General features: G+C 38.2%; 1 protein-coding gene across 6 annotated transcripts in view; it reads left to right on the top strand.

Annotated features, from left to right (window-relative positions):
- The window catches only part of KIF16B (kinesin family member 16B), a 218,987-nt gene that overhangs the window by 88,571 nt on the left and 105,573 nt on the right, over positions 1 to 24,843 (top strand). For all 6 annotated transcript variants that reach the window (XM_050952005.1, XM_050952007.1, XM_050952006.1 and 3 more), the window contains exons 13-17: positions 14,458 to 14,577; positions 15,112 to 15,163; positions 16,082 to 16,219; positions 21,923 to 22,005; positions 22,204 to 22,292. In XM_050952005.1, the coding sequence (XP_050807962.1) occupies positions 14,458 to 14,577; positions 15,112 to 15,163; positions 16,082 to 16,219; positions 21,923 to 22,005; positions 22,204 to 22,292 (482 nt within the window). The remainder of the gene's footprint in view (positions 1 to 14,457; positions 14,578 to 15,111; positions 15,164 to 16,081; positions 16,220 to 21,922; positions 22,006 to 22,203; positions 22,293 to 24,843) is intronic.

Here is a 24,843-nt window from a genome sequence, read left to right as displayed (position 1 = left end):
AATACATAATTTATATCCAGCACTTTAGAAAATTACACACACCTTTCTGTGCAATGTAGTGCATTTTCTTTAAAAAGTATTGTAAACATATAATGCAGTGATCATTGTTCCTAATCAAAATATATATTTGTATTATCACCACTTTAAGGAAATTGGACTCTGCAGATTGTAGTATCATGCCCACAGGTTTGTTGTCTTGAGACTGAAAAGGTGGGACTTAGACAACATTAGAGGGCTTGGTTGTTCAGCAGCTGAAAAGCTGCATTAAACCACAGACCAATCAGAACACTGAGATTGGCAAAGAAAAAGTAATGTATAATTTAACAGTCAGACACAAAGGTAGGATGGTGTGTGGAAGGGTGGGGGGAGAGCCACCCCAAAATTTGCCCCGCCACTACCCCTTCCAGCACAAACGTCAGATGTTATGCAGAATTAAAAGTGGCATGGTATGGCATTGCCATCCTTACTTCTGCAGTTCTGTGCTGCTGCTGGTGCCGGTGTTGCCTTCAGAGTTGGGTGCCCGGCCAGCAGCTGCCACTGTCTTACCTCCCAGCCCTGAAGGCAGCACCTGCCTCCAGCAGCAGGGCAGAAGTAATGCTAGCAATAGAGTGCTAGAAAGTCTGCTGTGAAAAGTGATATTTGTATATTTGTTAATACTGCTTTTCGCAGCCTCCTAGCTAGCTAGCAAGTCTGCTGTGAAAAGTGATCTTAACAAACATACAAATATCACCTTTCACAGCAGACTTATCACCCTATTGCCACCCTTACATCTGCCCTGCTGGTGGTGGGGGCACAGCCTTCAGAGGTGCCAGCTCTGAAGGCAGTGGTGGCATCAGCAGCAGTGCAGAAGTAGAGGTGGCAATGAGGTGCTAAGGTTGCTGTGAAAGGTGATATTGACAAAGCTTCTTGGTGCCTCCCCCCACTATTAAAGAGTAGCTCTTTAAAAAAAAACCTTTTATACTCATAACAATAATTAGACAAAAATGTTTGTCTTAATTTAAAAGCAGTGAGAAAAGGTAAATTCATTCAGTAGGGTTATAAATTTATGATTTAAAATAATGTTAAATATAAAAATGTGATTTTAACTTATAAAGCATGTTGCACTTAGTGGTTTGCTGTCTGACAGGGGTTGCCAATACAAAAAGTTTGAGAACCACTAAAGTAACACATTTCCCCAGGGAATATGTTTTTGGGAAGTATTTGTATTCCCATCTTTTGATCTTACCGTATATACCTTATCTCCTACTGCTTTTGTTTGCCCATTGTATTTTATGAATGCTTTTATCTTTCTTGCCATTAATCTGTGCTCTTCATTGTCTTCCATAACTGAAGTGGAGGCCCTTCTATCGTGATTATAATTCAACATTTGGATTGAGGAACTGTTAATTCTCACATGGTAGTTACTGTAAACTTCCTAATGTTCTTCCTGTCAGATAAATAGAATTACTTTTTTTGCTTCTCTGGTTTATAGACTTTTTTGTATCTTTTCTACTGACTTTTACACTGCGTCTAGTAAAAATTCTAAATTTGATAATGACTGATGTGAGAAAGTTCCTCCTCTATCTTGGTGGGTCCTGTGCTTATTTGGCAGATTTGCTCACCTCAGTGATCTTCCCCACAGTCTGGGTCAACTCCTCCTGTGTCTGATCAGGAGTTGGGAGGTTTGGGGGGAACCCGGGCCCGCCCTCTACTCTGGATTCCAGCCCAGGGCCCTGTGGATTGCAGCTGTCTATAGTGCCTCCTGTAACAGCTGCATGACAGCTACAATTCCCTGGGCTACTTCCCCATGGCCTCCTCCAAACACCTTCTTTATCCTCACCACAGGACCTTCCTCCTGGTGTCAGATTAACGCTTGTACTCCTTAGTCCTCCAGCAGCACAGCCTCTCCCTCTCAGCTCCTTGTGTCTCTTGCTCCCAGCTCCTCACAGGCACTTCCTCTCCTCTGGCTCCTTCCTCCCTGACTGGAGTGAGCTCCTTTTTAAACCCAGGTGCCCTGATTAGCCTGCCTTGATTGGCTGCAGGTGTTCTAATCAGCCTGTCTGCCTGAATTGGTTCTAGCAGGTTTCTGATTACTCTAGTGCAGCCCCTGCTCTGATCACTCTGGGAACAGAAAACTACTCAGCCAGTGACCAGTATATTTGCCCTCTACCAGACTCCTGTACCCCACTGGCTTGGGTCTGTCACACTGAGTATATTGTAAATAGAGTATACTGTATAATTTATAATTGCATTAGCAATAAACTTAAGTGTGTACCTAGATACTGGGGTTTTTTTTTCAGTGAAATAAACAATTAAGGGCAGAGTCACATACCTGATAGTTTATTCTTCTTGCCCTGAGTGAACCAGGATTACAAAAGGAAAGTGTCAAAATCCATAGCCATTTTACACACACAACCAATTACTAATGACATTTGTGCTAGAGTGCCAGTTAGTTTATGCTTTTAGTACACAAAATCAAATTGATAGTTTTAAAGGGCATCTTATTCTGTCCTTGTAACATCTTTGATCATTTGACTTGAGATCAAAAGGAATATATTTTTTGCTATTTGTTGACCTTTTAATAGACTCTTAATTTGCTTTCCCATAAGTGACAACCTGTATTTGATGTCAGTGACCTGGTGAAAATGAGCAAATTATTTCTGGGAAAAATGTAAGATGATAATGCACTCATCAACTACCATAAAAGCCATTATAAACTCTGTTTCCCCACAAAATTAATGCAAAAATCTGTTAAAATTACCACTAAAATATTCTCGTAGAACTAAACATTGAAAGCTACATAAAGATGTTAGATTCAGAGTTGCTATTGTGACCTTTTTCACATCATTATGCCTAGGTGGATTGTAGAAGGTCACAGAACCATGCCTGATCTTAGTAAATGGGCTACAGTATACAGGAGCACTGAGGAGCTTTTTACGATTGAGGTCTTTTTACTTGTGAAGTTTATCTTCAAAACATAAATCTCTATTAACACAAATAAATAAGTTGCTAAGTTGGAAAGGTAGTCACTGACTTTAAAGGTCATTTGTTTTCGTAGTCCTCTTCCACTTAGTTAATATTTGTAAAGCTTTCTGTAGTGGTGTTTTCTAGCATTCAATGCCTGTGGCTACAAAGGATGCACACAGGAATTTCCATACTGGATTAGACCTGAGATCCTTCTAGTCCAGTCTGCAACCTGACAGTGGCCAGCACCAGATGTTTCAGAGGAAGATGCAAGAAACATTCTCATCCCTAATAGTTGGTTTGGTTTAAGTCATGATCGGCTTTCAAAATTTGTTAGCATTAACTATAAATCTGCATGTTTGTTACCCATATAAATGCCCAGTCCCTTTTTGAATCCTGCTAAGTTTTCGTCCTCAGAGACATCCTGTGGCAATGAATTCTGCAATTTAATTGCTCATTGTATGAAAAATATTTCCTTTTATTGATTTTGAATTTGCCACCTTTTAGACTCTGATTGAATGTCCTCTTGTTCTTATGAGTAAGGACCTGAGAAAATGGTGGCACCAAAGCATAAAACCAACTGCCATGTTCTCACCCATACTGGGGCTATGACATGTTGCTATCATACAGTAAGAGCCACGTGCCCACTCCCGCCTCCCCCCGGTTGGAAAGATTGCAGTACTGGGCTAATTTAGCAATTTCTGTGCATTCTGTGAAATTATGGTTTTTATAGGACCCTGCTTATGAAACAGGAAATACCAATCCCTCTAAAATGGTTTTTAAAATAAAATACCAAACCTTAGTGCAATTATTTTTTATAAAGTATTGTTTTAAAGTTGTCACTACTTTAATTTACAACTGCTGGTGCCAAAACACATTAGAACCCAGCATGCAGTATGTTCTGCCTTTGCAGAGTGGCCTCTCTGCTTCAGTGACAAATGTGAAAGAAGAACTTTTTAATGGAGAGAAACAGCTCCTTATACCACCTTGCTGAGCCGTACCCTCACCTGCATGTTGTTATGGTCCATGTAATCATCCGGTGTCTAGCATTTTTACAGAAAATAGAAGGAAAATGCTTTTGGGATTATTGTGCTGTCTTCCTTTTTATTGTCTTTTCTTTTTTTTCTTTCTGGTTTCTTCAAAGGCAGTTCTTGAAATACTTTGCTCTAACCACATTGCTCAATTACAACTTTTTAAATAAAAATAAATGTTTAGCTGCTTAAATTTTTGAATAAATGGTCACTTGTGTCACATATTCTATTTATAACCATACAAATGTATGTTTCTTGTGATATATAATCACACATCCCAGTTGCATATCACTAGAAGTATATTGCTTGTTTGCTACTAGAAAAAACAGTTCACCATTACTTTGCATTAGGTGTAAAATCCTGTGCAGTCTGTAACTATACTTATAACTTAAACAGAGAAGATTCCTAAATTTACTAACTTAGCCACTTTTCGTTTATACTCAATTTAACTTGTAAATCCTCCTTCTATTCAGTTGCATGTTGCTAGACAGTCATAAAGCCAAACAAGCTGAGTTGTAAATCAGTGAAGTTTTATAGCACAAAAGAATGGAATTATTTTTCTAGATGAATTACTAGAGCTTTCATTAAAACAATTGAAATATACAAATGAGATAATTCTGTAGACATTCACATTCATATATAGTTTTTAACATTTTAACTTAATTATCAGATATTGTAAACAGAAGCTGAAATCAAGAAACTCTATGTTGTATTTGTATGTGCAATTTGCATGTTTCATAGTATTTAAAATTTACCTTTAGAGTTGTAAAATTTGTCTAATTAAATAAGTTTCTCATTGGGATTTGTAACTCTTACTTTTCTTTCTGTATCATTTGTTATGTGTTTATCCATATTCACTTGGGCTGTTTAGCGATTAAAAAAATTAATCATAATCGTGATTAAAAAACGTAATCATGCCATTAATTATTCTGTTAACAATAGAATACCATCTATTTTAAATATTTGTGGATGTTTACTACATTTTCAAATATATTAATTTTAATTGCAACACAGAATACAAAATGTGCAGTGCTCACTTTATATTTATTTTTTATTACAAATATTTGCACTGTAAAAAACAAAAGAAGTATTTTTCAATTCACCTCATACAAGTACTGTAATGCAATCTCTTTACCATGAAAGTTGAACTTACAAATGTAGACTTATGTAAAAAACAAAAACAAAAAAAACTGCATTCAAAAATAAAACAATGTAAAACTTCAGAGCCTACAAGTCCGCTCAGTCCTACTTCTTGGTCAGCCAATCACTCAGACAAACAAGATCGTTTACAATTTGTAGACGATAATGCTGCCTGCTTCTGGTTTACATTGTCACCTGAAAGTGAGAATAGGCATTCACGTGGCACTGTTGTAGCTGGTGTTGCAAGATATTTACATTCCAGATGCGTTAAAGATTCATATGTCCCTTCAAACTTCAGCCACCTTTCCAGAGGACATGCTTCCATGCAGATGATGGGTTCTGCTTGATAATGATTCAAAGCAGTGTGGACTTACGCATGTTCATTTTCGTCATCCGAGTCGGATGCCCTCAGCAGAAGGTTGATTTTCTTTTTTGGTGGTTTGGATTCTGTAGTTTCCGCATCAGAGTGTTGCTCTTTTAAGACTTCTAAAAGCATGCTCCACATCTCGTCCCTCTGAGATTTTGGGAGGCACTTCAGATTCTTAAACCTTGGGTTGAGTGCTGTAGCTATTTTTAGAAATCTCACTTCGGTACCACCTTTGCGTTTTGTCAAATGTGCTGTGAAAATGTTCTTAAAATGAATATGTGCTGAGTCATCATCCAAGACTGCTATCACATGAAATATATGCAGAATGCAGGTAAAACAGAGCAGGAGCACAGTTACAAATTTAATTGACGCATTATTTTTTTAACTAGAATTATCAGCATGGAAGCATGTTCTCTGGAACAGTGGCCAAAGCATGAAGTGGCATACAGATGTTCAGCATATGCAGCATGTAAATACCTTGCAATGCTGGCTACAAAAGTGCCATGTGAACACCTTTTCTCACTTTCAGGTAACGTAAGTGAGAAGCAGGCAGCAGTATCTCCCGTCAATGTAAACAAACTTGTTTGTCTTAGCATTGGCAGAATAAGAAGTAGGACTGGGTGGACTTGTAGACTCTAAAGTTTTACAGTGTTTTATTTTTGAGTGCAGTTATGTAACCAAAAAAATGTGCATTTGTAAGTTACACTTTCATGATAAAGAGATTGCACTTCAGTACTTACATGAGGTGAATTGAAAGATACTATTTCTTTTGTTTTTACAGTGTATATATTTGTAATAAAAATCATAAGTGAGCACTGGGAACTTTGTAATTTGTGTTGTAATAGAAATCAATATTGAAAATGTAGAAAAACAGCAGAAAATATTTAATAAATTTCAATTGGTATCGTTATAAGTGCATATAATCGCAATTTTGTTTATTTGTGATTAATTTTTTTTAGTTAATGACGTGAGTTAATTGCGATTAACTGACAACCCTTATATTCACCAACTTATTGTTCTGAAAAAGAAAGAGCTTTTTAATGGAAATGGGATGAAAAAAATATTCTTTGTGTTTGTTTGATTCTTGTTTAATTAAAAAAGCAAAACACTTCAGCTATTTTAGATAAAACATAAACGCTTCTGCAGTATGTAATAACTTTCTTATGTTAGCTTTTAAAATGCTCATTTTGTATAAGGTTAAATTCTAAATTCAGTGTTAAGCATGTACTTTCCTTCATTAAAATACCTCCACAGATACTCTGTCTTGGAGTCACATCCCATTCTTCATGTACACCAGAAGAGTGGTGCTAGTGTTAGGATATGATCCAAAGTGCACTGAAGTTGATGGAAAGTCTCCCATTGACTTCAATGGTCTTTGCATCAAAAACCCAGCAAACATCCCAGCTCTTGCCAAGACAAAGTCTATCAGAGAGACATGATGAGAACTAGTCTTACAAATTTGTATATGTCATGTGAAAATTACCTTCGGACAGATCTGTGTGTGTAATCCTTGGCCCCAGTTAACCAATTCCATCTCCACACTACTTGCTCTCCCCTTCATGCTCCATTTCTTGTTCCCATTCTCTCCTCCACGTGCATACCCCTTGCTTTGACCCTCTCAAGTTGCGTGTGTGCACTTCTTTCCTGAGGGATTTGATAATGATCTAAAGTTAGTGGGCATTATGTGTACCCCAGGAGTGCAGGATCAGGCTATGTATTTGTAATGAAGGAAGTTGTAAGAGTAACTTGGTATCTGGTTCTTCTGAAAATAAGTTCTGTATAAACAGAGGATTAACTTTTCTTACAGTATAGCAACATAAAGTTTATGTATAATGTGTAGCTTTCAATAGCATTTATTCATTTTCATTTCATGTTCATGGTATTTTTTAACTTTTTAAAGGCAAAGTTATATGACAGACTTTTTAAAGGTTTCACATAGAATATTAAAATAAATGCAAATGAATTTAAAATTAAGATACACTAATGTCATGAAAGCCTACAAAAGCAAGAAAAACTTTAGCTGACTATTCCTGGTCCTTTTTGCTTAAAATTGTAGGGGTCTTAGTTCAGTTCGAAATTGTATAGGAACTCTACTTAATGACACTGTTTCACTGACTTTTTTCTCTGCATGCATAGCCTATGTAATTCTTTCTCCTCTGTTTGTTTGTTTGTTTATTTATTTTGAAATTTAACGAAACAAACACAATATGCAGAATGATAGAAACATTTTTCTTTTCCAAGGAAACAGATTAGTTTCAAGTTTCCAAATATCTAAAAGGGATCATGTAAAAACAGAAATATATCTAGAGGAAAAACAAGTAATGAATTAAGAATTTTTTTTTGTGTATAGTTATGTATGTATTTTTTGGTATATGGCGTTAAATGTTAGTGCCAGACCACAGAAAACTTTCAAACATTGTGAACCCAGGATATTAGGACATATTTTTGTTCAAATACACCAGAAGTTTCTGTTACCACAAAAATCTTCTCTGGTTATGCTAATGCAGGGACTTTTGCCATTGCATATTTTTACAAAATAATTTCTTTAATTTGGAATTATGTATTTTTGCATAATTTAAATATAGACATCTGGACAATTTACTCAGCCAATGTAATGTTCTATTTTATCAGAAATGTCTGTGCAATGTGTTCTCTGAACTGTGTGCCAGCAGTTAACTGTTTAATATTTAAATAAGGAATTAAGTTTTTGCAGTGGAAAGTATAGTGGAAATTAAGCTGAACCTCTTGGAGTTTATTAAAAGGGCAGTGTCATAATTATTTACCATTTTAATAGGTGCAGTGCCAATAGCATTAGAAAGTGTGACTAACTGGATGCCTCTTAGAATACTAATACTGATCAGGGAATATTTAAAGTGTACTTTTGGACCCTCTACATTTCTTCAAGTGACTGTACTGTTGGCTTTAAAGAAAACTTATACGAGATATGATTTGCATTTTCCATACAGGTAAAGGTACTAAAACAAAGTTTGAATTTCTGCTTACTGCGTATTTTCTGGTACACATTTTACGTGGTTCAAGATGCCTAGCCCAAAGATTCAAACAAGTATTTTAGAACCATACTTTCAAAAAATTTAAAGAGGAGATCTTCACTGCGGGATTGGGTCAATAAAGCTTTTACTCCTAGTTAGCACTACAGACTAATATAGTTCTGTGGGAGTGAGTGAGATTCTATTTGGGCACTCACGTCTTCCACAGAGTTATTAAAGAAATTGCAGTTTCAGAATATGTTTCTGACCATAGGAGAACAAGAAGGAACCCAGGGCTGTCATTTAGATAAACAACTAAAATCCCATTCTTGTAGCCTTGATTCAGGAAAGTATTTAAGCATTGCTCAAATTAAGCGTGCTGAAATGCTGTCCTGAATAGGGATGCTTTCCTGAATCTGGGCGTTTAGTTGTCAACTGAGCACATTTGATCTGGAAGTTAGTGAGTTTCCAAAAAAATTTAATTTTTACAAAGTCACTTTTCAGTATAAAACTACAGCTTATTATACTATTGTTTGATACTTCGTGTTCTGCTCTTTGGCCTTTTTGTATTTATAGTCTGTTGAAAATAATACAATGATTTTTTTTTCTGTTCAGTGATAAGTGAAAAGTCAATGCATGCAGTATCTCCAGGTTTTAAAAATAGAAACCTGAGCTTCTGTTCATTTTCAAAATTATAATTTTTGAGCTTTTTCACGCTGTAACTTGAATAATTGGTTCACAACTTTAGAAAAATTGCTATACAAATCCAGGCGAATCAAGCCATGGAACAAGCCTAAGCATTTATTTGCTTCATAAAGACGTCTGACTTACTTACAGTGAGGATCCTGCCTCCATGGGAACTGATCTTATTGTGACCTGTGGGATGATGCAAGGGCTATTTCTATTTGGCTGGCCTTCCTTCTTCTGGTATCTTCCCTTTTCTTGTTGGTTTTCCACAAAGGAGAGGTTGTCCTTTGTGTGATAGCATTCCAGTGACCTTGTGTGTGTGGGGGGGGGGCAGGGCGGGGGGAGGAAGACAGCACTGACGGAGCAGTAGCAGGTATTGTTACAAAAACTCACCTTATCATTCCTTATGATAACAAGAGTTAAAAGAAGCTGCCAGTAAGAGTAGGATTGCTCTCTTGCTGACCCTGTCTCCCCTACTCTGACCGGAATTGCAGTAGGGAAAGACAACTTTTCTTGTACTGACATAAGGTGTGTGTGTGTGTGTGTGTGTGTGTGTGTGTGTGTGTGTGTGAGAGAGAGACTACTGCTTCCATTACTTTGAGGTCATAATTGATAATGATCCTTGTTTACAACATCCTCAGGATGAACAGGATCTCTACATTTGGGGTTAGAAAATTTCTCTCTCCAACTTCCATCCCTACACCCACTCACAGCACACTGATCAAGCTAGAAGGAAATTTTCACTTTTCACTATAGTATTTTGTAGGGCTCACCTGGCTGAAACTGAGGTTGGAAGAACCCAAGAGAGTGCCTCCATAATGGCTATGGATGGACTGATGCAACCCTAATGAAAAAACTGTGTGCAGTTGTATTTCTGAGTTTTATGCAGTTCAGAGGAAGTTTCTCTTCATGGTGTACTTTTTTTTAAAAAGTGTCCCAACTTCATATGGAGGGCATCCTTAAAGTTGGATGTTGTGCCTTCCTTTCTCAGAACTTTTGTTCATGTTTGGGAGTCCATGTACTAGGGACAGTGTCGAGATGACATAGGACACTGTGGAGATCCTTATAATATCCTAAGATTTTAAAAAAGCACTATGACTGTCATGATATAGTTCCCCACTTTGAACCTTAGCGTCCAAAAGATGGGGTACCAGCATGAATTCCTCTAAGCTCAATTACCAGCTTAGTACTTGTAACGCTGCCACCAACCAGGAATTTAAGTGCCTGGTACACTCTGGTCCCCCCAAAACCTTGCCCAGGGACCCCCAAGACCCAGACCCTCTGGATCTTAACACAAGGAAAGTAAACTCTTTCCCTCACCGTTGCCTCTCCCAGGCTTCCCCTCCCTGGGTTACCCTGGAAGATCACTGTGATTCAAACTCCTTGAATCTTAAAACAGAGAGGAAAATTCACCTTCCCCCCTCCTTCTCTCTCCCCCTTCCAGACTCTCCCTGAGAGAGACAGTAATCCTAACACAGAGAGAAATTAGCCTCTCTCTCCCCCTTCCCTCTTTTCTCCACACCAATTCCCTGGTGAATCCAGACCCCGTCCCCTGGGGTCTCACCAGAATAAAAAAACAATCAGGTTCTTAAACAAGAAAAGCTTTTAATTAAAGGGAGAAAAACAGTAAAAATTATCTTTGTAAATTTAAGATGGAATATTTACAGGGTCTTTCAGCTATAGACACTGGGAATACCCCTCCAGCCTAAGTACACAAGTACAAATTAAAATCCTTTCAGCAAAATACAAATTTGAACTCCTTCCAGCCAAATACACATTTGCAAATAAAGAAAACAAACATAAGCCTAACTCACCTTATCTACCTAATACTTACTATTCTGAACTTATAAGAGCCTGTATCAGAGAGATTGGAGAGAAACCTGGTTGCACATCTGGTCCCTCTGAGCCCCAGAGTGAACAACAACCAAAAACTAACAGCACACACAAAGGCTTCCCTCTCTCAAGATTTGAAAGTATCCTGTCCCCTGATTGGTCCTCTGGTCAGGTGACAGCCAGGCTCACTGATTTTGTTAACCCTTCACAGGCAAAAGAGATATGAAGTGCTTCTGTTCTGTTAACTCTTACTTATCTGTTTGTGATAATGACAAACACATTGTATCATATGTAACCATATTGACCTCCAAATAGATCATTGGCAGGAGTGGATCTTTTAGCTCTAGAGGGCAGACCTCTACTGCTTGTGGTAATGGAGTAACTGCAGTAGTAGGCTGTTGTCCTCTATGTGAACCATTCACAAAAGGGGAATGTGATTCCTGGTAGTTTCACAGCTCAGGCAGCTTTTTTCTTTTCCACACTGACTGGGTGCTAGTAAGTAGAGGGTTATTGAGAGCAGAAGAGAGACAGAACTCTTCATCTTGGTTCCAGTGCCCAAGGAGTCCCTGGTTGGCAGGAGGAGCAATTGCAGGGAAAGTCCTGCTCAGTCCTGAAGCCCCAGTATGGAGCAAGCTCAGTTGTCCTCTGCGGGGATAGTGCATGTGTACCCCATGTGTACCCCACACACCTCCTGGGACTGGTGTTCTGTCCCATCTAGTGGCACCGAGACCATTTAGAGAGAGATTAATGAGTCTGCTTTACAGCCTTAGCTAAGAGCCATATGGTTTTTAGCTCATGCGGTAGAAGCTCACGCAATTAGCTCTAGAGGTCCCGGGTTTGATCCTGCCCGCCGGGCAGGCTGCAGGGTAGTGACCGCTCCAGGTCCTATGATTGGCCAGCTCAGCGTGGTCAGTCCCAGAAGTGACGGATTCGTCACCACCGCCCTGGGCCCCGCACCTGGCTGGGGACAACCTGGGGCCTAAAATTGCTGTTGACGGGCTTGGCCCAAATGGTTTAAGTTCCAAAAAATTTTAAACACCTGAAAACAGGTCTTAAATGGAAAGTGTTAGGTAACCTTAACTGTAGTGGTGCTATAAGCTCTGTCTGTAAAACATACACTAATAGGATGCATTATATGTATATAATTTTTAGGAATATAGCCAAAATGGGAGATTGATAATGAGATTCAGTTGATTTTCTGTTTTTAGATCTGAATAAATGAACAACACATCACTTTTAAATCATAATTAACCATTTTATTTTTAATAGTAGTCAGTAAATTTAAATGTTTACTAGCCAAAAGGAGAAGCATTTTTCATTGCTCTTAATTATTCATAATTGATTTTTTCCCCCAGTTATGATTTCTGTACATCCTAGCAAGCCTATTTTTTGCCTCAGCAAGGGATGTTAGCAAGTGATTTGTTCTGCAGAAAAAATATGTTTAGCTCTAAATATTTCATGTGTTGCGTTGGGCCAAAACCGCCAGCAATTTGCAAACGGCCATAAACCTGTAGTGTTTTGAAGTATTCAGTCTTGTCATATAGGAGTGTTATAAATAATGTATATCAGTAGATCTTACTCAATAAATATTTAATATGTGATAGATGTTTTTGTCTGAAATTACTTTTTCACTTGAACAATGATTTAAGCTCTACATTTTAGTTTTATAAGGTGACATTTCTACAATATCAAGGAGTTGCCAAATGCAGTTTGAATGTCAGAGAGCTGCAGGGCAGCATTAATCACGAATTCGTTTGTTTTCTGAACTCTTGAAAACTTTAATTCATATTTTACCATTGTGAGGGGTTTTTTTTGTTTTGTTTTTGTTTGGGGTGTTTGTCTTGTCATTGTAACATTTTGGCTTGACAGAGGCAATGCTGGAAAATATTGTTCAGATTTATGTCAACCTGCTGTACTTAGGGGAACTTGCATAGCAAGTCTGCCCACATGTGCAAACATTGTAAGGTCTTGCATGACCCTGTAGGGTACACATCGATGAACAGGCAATAGTCATTCCACTGTCACTAGACATATATCTTGTGTGTTTAGAAGTGCCACTAGAAAAGTGCATGTCTGTGAGATTTGCTAATTTCTCTTTTTTACAATGTCAATTTCACTTGTTTAAGAAAAATAAATCCTGATTCCTTTGGAGTTTTGCTGTGTGGTTTATATTTCAAAACGAAACAAAACCAAAACCAAACTTCAATAATAAAGGTACTTTTATATCTAAACCTTGTTTTTTTAATTTTATATAAATATTATACTAAACTTTATTTCAAAACAAGCTGTTGTTTCTGGTCTTGTTGTATATATTAAATACATCAATAGAGTATTATGTTTTAAAGATGTTACCAGAAATCATTTATCACTTAAAGGTTGCACTTTTACTCATGCTGAATGGTACTTTTCTCTATGAGTAGTCCCAATGGAATCAAGCACTTGAATTGTGTACAATTGAAATTATGGCTGCAACTGTTTGTTTATTGCTGTCAATATTCTATGCTACTGTTACATTACAGGTTACGCTAATTACTCAGGCTTGTTGGTTTTTCAATCTTCCAGGCTCATTATGAGGACTCCCAATATTTGAACTCTCAATTTTCCATATCTTATGCTTACAAATTCCATATGAATATCCAAACTCTTCATACAACATCAAAAATAGTATATAAATTCCATTCAGCCAATATTACTATAGGGTTCTTTTGAGTAATCCTCTTAATCTGCTGTAATACAGCTGCTTTACTGACTATTCCTATATACATTTATAGAATTTATAGAATTCCTGAATAGCAAGCTTGGAATTCCCATTTGAAAATTGAAATCTAATTTTTCAGGCTTGTTTATTTCCTTCAGGACACTGTACAAAAGGTCAACTTGAGGTGTGTCTATGCTGCACATTTGCTACGTGCCCCCCTAGCTGGATTAAATAATAGTATAGATAGTGAGGCACTGCTTGGATGAGTAGATCAGAGACTTGCTCGCACTCTATGGATGTGTACCCTACCGGGCTCTCTACTTGCCCAAACAGTGCCTACCCCTTCTAAAAATAGCAATGTAGTGTCCTGCTGGCGCTTTCTCCACAGCAGGGATCTGCTGGAGCCTTTCACCACTGCAGGGAAAGTCTCTGGCAACAGGCTCTGGCAGCTCCCCACTGCCCAAGACTTTCACTGTAGGGGGAAAAGCTCTCACAAGGAGGCAGTGAGGAAGGGCATGGGCAGAGGGAAGCTGTCAGTGGCTTTCCTCCTGCCTCCCTACAGCCAAAGCCTTCCATTGACACGTGCAGCGTGGTCACAGCTTGCTTTTTTCCGCTCTGTGTAGCTACACATACCCTACATGTAGGTGATGTGCAGCGTAGACTTTGTCTTACTGATTAATTAAAAAGCGTTAATTAAATAGAGAATTAACAGTAATACCCTCTTTCTCCTTTGAGAAGAAAGTAAATTTTTGTAATTTTTTGTCATTGCAGGAACAAACCTTAGCCCTGAGGAAAGAAGGAATTGGTGTCGTTTTAGATTCGGAACTGCCTCACCTTATTGGCATTGATGATGATCTTCTCAGTACTGGGATCATCTTGTATCACTTGAAGGTAAACACACTTCTGTGCTTCCGCAGCCTTTGTCTGCCTCATGATTTTTAAATAGACAACTTTTAATTATAGTATTATTTTATAATGTACAGGAAGTGATCATTACGTTTCTCCAGTGCTGTCACATCAGCTGTAAAAAGGCTATAACTTGTTCAAATTAAAATACCAATCAGTTAGAGCCTAGGTCTATCCTGAGGGTCAACGCTTTAACCGGTGATAGATGTATGACATTCTTGCAGGCTCTACTGGTTTTTCATTCATCTTGTTGTAAAGCTTGAATTGAAATCCAAATATAGATGAGTTGCCTAAGAACCATCAAGGTGGTTTTGCTCAATATAAGTAAAATTTGAACTAACAATGTTTTATAATAAAGATTGTCTGATAAAGCAATTTAAAATTGTTCCTAGATAATCAAAATATTATGTGTAAACAGTAATTTGATCTGAAGTACTGTGTCTATGGGGATGAGTAATAAAATAATGTATCCTATCTTATTTTGAAGAGTTAAAAAAAATAGCTTTTTCCCCTGTCTAGGAGGGCCAAACATATGTTGGCAGAGAAGATGCTGCGACAGAACAGGATATAGGTAAGAAAGTTGAGACATTTTTATATCCATCCTTCCTTCTAATGTCCATTTCTCTTCCAACATTCAAACATACTACATGTTTAAAATTTCCCCTCCTCTTTAGTTACTGATATTCATATATTTTGCTGATTATGAATGTACATTAATACTCTTTTAAAAAACAAAATACACAAGAGAACTGCATTTCGATACATTGGTTTTCATGATCATAATTCAGTGGGCATATGCTATGTCAAGTGACATTGATAGTAGCGTCTGTTGATAAAACCATATCCTTTGGGTATAATTTGAGAAATTGGAATTGGGCATATTTTATAACAGGTTTCTTTGGTCAAAATATGCCTGGTTTTGTGTTTGTAAAGCTTCCATTAAATTAGTGTGTGTCCTGGACTCTGAAATGTTTGACAAAATACTGTATGGTTATCTGATTATGGTGAAAAACACAGGCTATTTGTCCATGAAAATGCACGTGGGACGTGAAAAAAAGCTACGTGGTCTAGTGAATAAAGCATGGGGATGGGAAACCTGAGTTTCTGTTCTGTCGTGACTATCCTTTAATAATTATGACTGCAGACAAGCATTAAGTATTCTACATTATAAACATCCTGTATTTTCAGATTAAATATAATTGCCCCCAAGTTACACATGTAGATAAAAATAATTGCTCCCACAATTTAAGATTTGTCTGAAAGGCATTATTGTCCAGTGGAATTAGAAGAAAAGTTGTCTCTACCAAAAAAAGAGGCAAACCAAATGTCCACATGGGTTGGTGGAGAGGACACAGAATATTGTCCAGAATAAAGTGACTAATACATACTCAAATGCCTGGTGATATGCACCCACAATCAATGAAAAAAAATTCCAAATCTCATTAAATGCTAGGAAAATAACTCTTCTCTTTGCTCTGGGGCATTTTAGTGCTTCATGGCCTCGATTTGGAAAGTGAGCACTGCGTGTTTGAAAATCTCAGCGGTACAGTGAATTTAATACCACTGAATGGAGCACAGTGTTCTGTGAATGGAATTCAGATTACAGAGGCCACACAACTAAACCAAGGTATTTGCTCAGAAAAATATATTTTCTTTCAAGATATTTTGTTTCTCCCTAGTGATAACCGTGGAAGGCCTTTGCGTCATAAGGATGCAGTTGTTAACTTCAGTTTTAACTTTACTACTCCATTCTTCCTCCCTCACTACCCAAAATAATCAGTAGGTTTCTTTGATTGAACTAGAGAAATGTTATAATGGAAAGCATAAACCGTAGTTATGAATTCACACTCATGGTTATTAGGTATTTGAATTTATGGATTTTTATACAAGGGAAGTCTATGAAAGGTTAAAAGTCAAATTGTTTGTTTGTATTGCTATAATAAAGAAAAGAAATGCTAGTCCATGTTTGCTACTCCCCCCGTCCCTGCACCCCCTCGCCCCCCAAAGTCCCTAAAGGCCAACAGAGCAGGACTGTTTTGGAGCAGAGGGAGTATGTTTCCCTCAGAGTTACAGGCCCTGCATGGAGAACACACACTCCTGCCAATCTCTTTTAAATAGATGGCAATCCAGATCAAGCACCTCTGCTGACTGTAGCTGCAGGAGAATGGTGTGAGGAGGGGGGGTGATGTCCCAGATAGGACGATCACAAGCTGTTTAAGGCTTTTATAGATTAGATTAAAAACAAAACCTTAAACTTGATCGAGAAACCAAGAAACAGTCAGTGTAGATCATTGAGCACAGGTGCATTGTGCTGCTATTGGGAGGCTCTGATTGATACATTCTGCGCCAAATATCTAAACATTTTATTTGCAGCTTTGTATTGGCAGCGGTCTGTTGTAGACTTTGTGAAATTTTAGTGCCAGAGCGTATCCCAAACTCAAGCACAACTGGGGTGAGAGTGGCCATTGCATAGAAAGAGTTAGGATTTGGGGAGGAGCCCCTTAGTATACTGTGCAGAGTGAAGCTCTCCACATGAGAAGGGGCAGATTGCAATTGCTGTGAGAAGTATTTGAATGGAAGACAAGGTTTTGCTGTCTAGTATAGGATTTTTTCCTTTGTTAAAATTATTTCACCAGAATTTTCTGCTATTTGCTTAATCCAGTGATTCTCAAACTGTGGTTCATGGAATGCTTGCTGATGGCTTTTACAGGGCTAGCAGGTCACATGGTGCAGTGTAGCTATTCCTGTAGCCATCTAAGCATTTAACTGTAAAGGAGCTGAAATAAGAAGGAGCCAGCCTTATTACTGCCTTTACTGTATTCACTAGTGTGACAGAGCCAGGCCAGTGCGATGCAGGAGTCTGGTCCTATTGACATCCAGCGGGGGTGGGCGGGCAAAGCCCGCCCACTTCTAAAGGGCCTCCCCCCAGCCTAAGGGGAGGACCCATGCAGGAGTTTGGTAGAGGGCAAATATACTGGTCACTGGCTGAGTAGTTTTCTGTTCCCTGAGTGACCAGAGCAGGGGCTGCACTAGAGTAATCAGGAACCTGCTAGAACCAATTCAGGCAGACAGGCTGATTAGAACACCTGCAGCCAATCAAGGCAGGCTAATCAGGGCACCTGGGTTTAAAAAGGAGCTCACTCCAGTCAGGGAGGGGGAAGCCAGAGGAGAGGAAGTGCGTGTGAGGAGCTGGGAGCAAGAGGCACAAGGAGCTGAGAGTGAGAGGCTGTGCTGCTGGGGGACTAAGGAGTACAAGCGTTATCGGACACCAGGAGGAAGATCCTGTGGTGAGGATAAAGAAGGTGTTTGGAGGAGGCCATGGGGAAGTAGCCCAGGGAGGTGTAGCTGTCATGCAGCTGTTACAGGAGGCACTACAGACAGCTGCAATCCACAGGGCCCTGGGCTGGAACCCGGAGTAGAGGGCAGGCCCGAGTTCCCCCCAAACCTCCCAACTCCTGATCAGACACAAGAGGAGTTGACCCAGACTGTGGGGAAAATCACTGAGGTGAGCAAATCTGCCAATAAGGGCAGGACCCACCAAGGTAGAGGAGGAACTTTGTCACACTAGGTGGGTGTGTATTTACTCCAGGGGTGTGGAAGAGGTACTCCTGGAGTGGAAGGGAGTTTCCCTGCTACATTCTTGCATGTGTCTTTTCTTGGACAGAGATACCTGCAGAGCAGACGCTGTCTTTGCCACGAGGGTGCTAAAGTCTCACTCACACGCGCACACACACACACGAACTCATGCTGTTCTGTAATACACATATCTTAGCACTGATTATTAATGTTGACTTTCTCAACCTGGAATCTCAGCACCTTTAAATATCTGCTCTAGGTAGTTGTAATTTACTGCTGAGACTTTTAAATGTGTCCTTTCATTAGTAAATTACCATTTATTTGGAAATGTGTTAGTGTTTAGATTTCCCTAGGAAGAAATGCACATAATTATCACCTCCTTCTCCAAATTACTTCAAACATTTGTAAATTCTAGTTAATGTGCTTTTTGTCTAAATACAACCTACTGTAATATTTTCGTCTCATAAAAACATCTTACAAGATTTTCAGCAGCATTAAATCCATCTTTAAATGTTTGACTGTTTTCCATTTAGAATAAATACCAGCCTAAATCCAATTTGGTTCCAGGTTTAGGCCAAAATACCATCACATTTTTACTAAAAAATTCCCTTTTTTTAGAATTCAACTAAAAATAACTTTTTTGCCTTACAGCCAGGAAGATTCTCACTATGTATCAGTTAATTTTAATGGTTGCAACATTTTTTTTCAATTTGGTGGGGATATTTTTGGTGATATAATGTGCAGAACCATGCATGTTTTATTTTCATCCAAATGTTTTTTTTTCTGTTGAAACTGGATATGAATGGGGAGAAATCAATTACATTAGCAGATAAGAATTATGCCAGTGGTGGGGAACATGCCTATTGATGCTGTCTGATAAACCCTTTCCTTTGCCGCATACTCCCACTCTGAATGTAGGTACTTAAAATAAAAAAATAAATCATGCAACTCATAGCAAATCCAGTTGTTTCCATGACAACATCAACTCTACACTTTGCACACATGCATTCTGATGGGGAATTGCATTGTACAATCATGTAATATTGAGCAATGTGACCTCTTCTTTAGCAAATATTTGGCAACCTTTGGTTAGGCTCAAATATGTTTTTCGTTCTGTTTTAATGTAGATACTAACCTAAGTAAGTGCTTTCAAGTGGGAGTAAAAATTGTATAATCGTGCTTATGTAATGGAAAGAATAACACTAAAATGTTAATTTGTCAAATGTAAATCCCCATCTGTAAAATGGAAATAACATTCCTCCTACCTTATAAGGGTTTTGTGAGGCTACATACATTAAAGATTGTGAGGAATTCAGATATTGTAATGATGGGAGCCATATAAGTACCTTAGATGCATAGGAATCTAAATGTGCAGCTAACAATGGAGTGTCCTACTTTGTATGCGTAATCACCTAGTTTCAAACATTCCTACTTATTTTTAAAACCATGTTTTTAGATTTGTAGGAACAATAATGCTTATCCACGTACTAATTCTGAAGTTTCAGTTCACCTGTTTGTTGTTTTCATCTGATCACATGGAAAAGTGATTAAAGATTTTAGAATGAATGATTTTTACACTCATTCCAAAATAGATTAAGGAGTTTCACTGAAATCAGTCCCCCTCCACCCTCTTAAAATAATCAAAATAACCTTCCAGCAGAGACCAAGAATGAAAATGAATATGTTTTGGGAAAATTATAATCCTATGAAATAGTGGTAGAATGGAAATGGTTTTACAACTTAAGCTATAGTGGTTATGACCAACAGGGGCTTGTTTAATGTGCTTTTATAAAGAAAAAAAAAAGGATACCCAGTGCATTTCATGACAGACGGGCCAACCTGACTGCATCACATAAATTACAGGGATGGTATCGAGATGACTTTGCAACACAAACCTTCATGAACAGTAAATCTTTTTAAGATTAGACTGGGATGAAATGCAATAGCACTGTTACTGTAATCCAGAATTGAAAGCAAAGGATGTTTGATTTCACCTTTCTGTATGATAATGCCAACATTTCTCACGCCCTTTGTCTGCCAGATTTATTTAGATTGTAAAGCACTTCTACGTGTGCCAAGTACCGAGCATAATGAGAATCTGTAGGCATTACCAACATACAAATAATATCTACAAATACATTATTAAAACTTCTTTTTACAAAGTTTTTTTCAAAGTAGAACAAAAGGGATGGGAGACCATAGAACAAGATGGCATCCACGTATATACAAGATACATAATAACGTACAATCAGAAACAAATGTGAATGCTTACTTTAAGAATCAGTGGAAACTATATCAGTTGATACTCATGCTCTTCTAAGTAGTCAGACAAAATATTAAAGATCTCCCACTAGACCATAAAGAAACTTTTTTGCAAATTAGCAAAATTGCCCACATCTGAAGATGTCACTTTTCCATTTTAGTTGGATAATTATTTTGGCCAATAGACTTGGCGCTCTTATTACATTAGGAAGTCTAGATCACCTAAAATAAATACTGTAACCACAAGTCTAATAGGAACTACATTTGGGGTGCTGCCTATATAGGAATGAAAGCTGACCTCATCAAAGTCAATGGGAGTCTTACCACTGACTTCACTGGGGCCAGAATTTCACTCCAGAGTTTTATTCATAATTACTAAAGACCATGTAAATTGTGATCACAGTAAAATAAAAAAACACCATGTTCTCAGTAAGGCAAATTCTCTTAATCAAGTGGAACGTTCATATCTAAGGGCAAAATTTGATCCTAACATACTTGGCTTGTTGAAGTAAAATATGACACCTCTCCTCAAGCTTTGCCTGACTGTGCTGGCAAGTTTTTTGTGCATAAAACCGGGTAAATCAAGGCTATTTAAAAAGAGTTTCTATTTCATTATAACAGTAAGACACCACTGACCACACAGTTATTATTAGAGTATTATTAAAATTGGCCTTAATGTCCTCCGAATCTGGCAGTAGTTGCCTAGAAATGTGTGTTCATTTGTCATCTGTAATTGGTTAAACACAGAACAGGTTGACTTATCTGAATGTAATGGAGGACTATTGAATAATTTGGTTTTGGTTCATGAAATAGATTTGCAGCATCATAGTCAGATGACCCTGTTTTGGATATTGTAGAATTTTGGATCAATGTTTATCTGATTGGAATGAATGGCTGAGAGCATCGATGATGACAGGGTAATGGAGTCATCTGCATGTATAGTAGCTGCTTCTGATCTGTCTCAGATTGTTAGGGATTGAAAGTCATTGCCATTAGGCATATGTTTTCACCTGTGCTGAGTAGTGGACAGGTTACATTTGGCAATAACTGGCACCTTTCAGAAAAGAGTCCAGAGATTAAATGGGTTGGAGACTGAACTGTTCTCTAACCATAGAAGAGATCGCTCCAAATGGGCCTTGAGGTATACATAGGTAAAGCAGTGTGAGAAAGCTCGTACTGCCATCTCCACTGCTCACCTGTTCTTTGGATAAAATAGTCCAATGGTTAGTCTATATTTTGAAAAAAGACATAACATCCATGTATTTTAAAGTAGTAATAGGGAGGAACAAGGTATATACTACAACCATTAACACAGCTCCAGCTCCGTCTGAACATTAAAAAAAACCCCAGAACCTTAGTTGTTAGAATAATGCTTTTTAATTTTTGTCTTATATTGTAGAAGTCAGGGCTCTTGTCAGATGAATGAGAAAATTATTGGACATCTCCTGATACAGTATGCTGTCAATAAACCTGTGTGTATGTTTCCTGCTAGGTGCCGTTATATTACTTGGGAGAACCAATATGTTTCGCTTTAATCATCCCAAGGAAGCTGCCAAACTGAGGGAAAAAAGAAAGGTGAGTACCTGAGGAATTCAAATCTTTTAAAATAATTTTTGTTTCTAAAATGTTGAAATATTCACTGGTTTAGATAATTTTTTGTTGCTTTACATCAAAATAGTTCATATTTTGTCAAGTAGAAGAAGTGATATTTCTGTAAGCACAGCAGTGTTTCTTTAATACTAGTAATAATCTTTTAATTCTATGTTCTGTTAGAGTGGACTACTGTCTTCCTTCAGTTTATCTATGACAGATCTTTCAAAATCTTGTGAGAACCTCTCAGCTGTTATGCTTTATAATCCAGGGTAAGTATATTCTAAACAGTAATTACACAAATAGCAATAATTCATTCTTGAAAAAGTTAGTTTAAATGTATTTTTAAATACCAATTTAGACGAAGAGTTCAGTTAGTTAATTAACTTATTGTATACGCTATGATGTTTGTGCCTAAAATGTAGGATGCATTTTTTAAAGATTCCAAAGTGACTTAGGCTCCTAAATCACTTTTGAAAATGGGTTTTAGGCTATGAAGGTGCTACTAAAGTCACTTAAGTACTTTTGAAAATTTTACCTGTAAACCAAAATGTCTCCTTTACATAGGAGGAGAGCATTACTGCATTAGTGAGTAGCCAGTCCTGCCTGGAGCTCAGCCTCCAAACACGAGAACAGTCCTATTCTAGAGAGCAGCCTCGCACACCTAGGATTTTGACACTAATAAAATTGCAGTGTATGGAGTTCATAAGGCAAGTTTTGCCAGTGCAAACAAGACAGTTTAGTAGAATTCATGATGTAGCAAATTTTCCATATGTCCTAATTTCCCATGCAAGATATTTCTCTTTAAAAATTACATGTGTGTAATGTATCCTCTCCAAACACAATATTTGACTGCAAATCACTCAAGGTTGCTCAAGTACATGTAACAACAATAAAAGCATAATAAGGCCAGGAAATCAGTGTCTCAAGTCCTCACCCAGCCCTTTCAACAGTAACAGTGACTTTGCTAACTCTTGTATTATGACGCAAACATACCACCTATAGACAACACATGCTACTTCTCACCACCTCCAACTTAACATGGAACCGTTAATTCCAGCCGGGAGTCATGGATGTTCTGCGATTGTTCCGGTTATGGAACTGGTATTGTTTGAAGTAGGTGGCTAGTTTAGAGTATGGTGAATAATTTTTGTCGCTAGTTTGAGTTAAGTTTGCTGCTGATGATTATTAATGGAGGCAGTTAACAGCATGTAAAACTTACCATGTTTGAGGTTGTTTGTTCAGTGTTTGTACTGGAGCCCTTGAAGTGGTTTACTGAAGAAGTATGGTGTTTTTTGCTTTCTCAATAGCTAACGTTTTGTGTTGAGGGATAAAGTTGCATGAGTTTGAGAAGTGTTTAAAGTGGATTGAAACAGGAGGGGGAAGCAGTCATCTTGCCAATCAAGCACGAGAGAGCTATGAGAAAACATTGGTTATCCCTGCCAAGGAGAGAAGAGAGATTCTGCTGGTGAGCAGCCATTTACCCAGGCCAGGGAAAAGAGAAGCGTCCACTGCTTTACACCTTTATCTCTTACTTTAATCCCAGTATAGAACTAGAGGGAGTAGGGATTTGTGCTGCAGGTAGAGATGTCTTCTTCATTTTCCCCTCTCTGGATCTCCCAGCTCAAGCTCCATCCCCTTCCTCTGCCTCCTTTCACCCATAGTCTGACTCCTCGTGTCCCTTCTGCATGTCTGCTCATCACTTTCAACTCCCCTCCCACACTGGTCCCCAATTCCTGTAGTGCTGCTTTGAGGGACCTGAGAAGGGGTGATTGGGAGCTTTAGGGGAAGGGGATTTTGATTCAGCTGTTCTGGGGAGCTTAGGGTGGGAGGAGGTCCCATGATTCAGCATGTAGGCATCAGCTTCTCCATCAGGAGACGAGTTTATTCTTCAAATACCAATACTGTGATGCCCAGACACTGGGCTTCCCTCTGCCTCTTGCACTCCATGCATTGATGCAAGCCTTCTCATGCTCGTGCTCTCTCTCTGTTTCTTTCTCTCTCCCCCCCATCTCCCCACAACCCGTACATAAATCCCTGCTAATCTACAGCTCTCCAAAGTTGTTCTCATGTGGCTCATATGTCTGCTCCCCCATCTCCCTCCCAGGAGCCAACCCCCATACTGCCTACCTCCTCATTTGTCTCCTTGGTTCCCCATGCTCTCTGAGCAATGCAGCTAGGGAGGCAGGTTGGCAGCATCTGAAGGCAGAAGTAGCTGATGTAACTTGAGAGTTCTATTGGCTAGTTCTGGTGTAACATAGGTTACCCCAAGTAAGGGGGACAAGAATGTGTTTAATTTTAAAATGTCGAAAGTGGCATGTGTCTACTGTTATCCAAGAGTATGAGGGACTGAAAGAGAAGTTTGGAAATCATGGCAATTATTTTTAATTAGAATAACCCTCAGAAATTTGAGGAAACAGGATAGTCCAAAAAAGGAATATACACTTCCTTTAAAAAAACTAGTAAATATTTTACTGAAATATTACAAAGAAAATTGTTCTCTAAAGAGTTGTAATGGTGTTTGGATATGGAGGGTTACATTTTGAAGTCACTTTGGAAAATTTTACCCTAAACTGAATCACACACCTGAATAATGGATTGTTTGTCCTCCATTGTATCTAACTCTTAACTATGGAGTCATTCTCCATGTCTCCCTGATTTGCAGGATAGGATATTTAGTGATAACTTCAGTTTAAATAATTCATTCCTTTCTGTAGCTTATGTGTAAAAATGTTGTTTGGTTTTCTTGACACACACATGATGATTGCTCTCTTGCCAGCAAGTTACTCACAGAGAACTTAAGACACTGAACTGGTTGCTCAT

This window comes from Gopherus flavomarginatus, chromosome 4 (assembly GCF_025201925.1).
Source record: "Gopherus flavomarginatus isolate rGopFla2 chromosome 4, rGopFla2.mat.asm, whole genome shotgun sequence".
NCBI classification, from domain to species: domain Eukaryota; kingdom Metazoa; phylum Chordata; order Testudines; family Testudinidae; genus Gopherus; species Gopherus flavomarginatus.
This window is presented reverse-complemented; position numbering and strand designations above follow the sequence as displayed.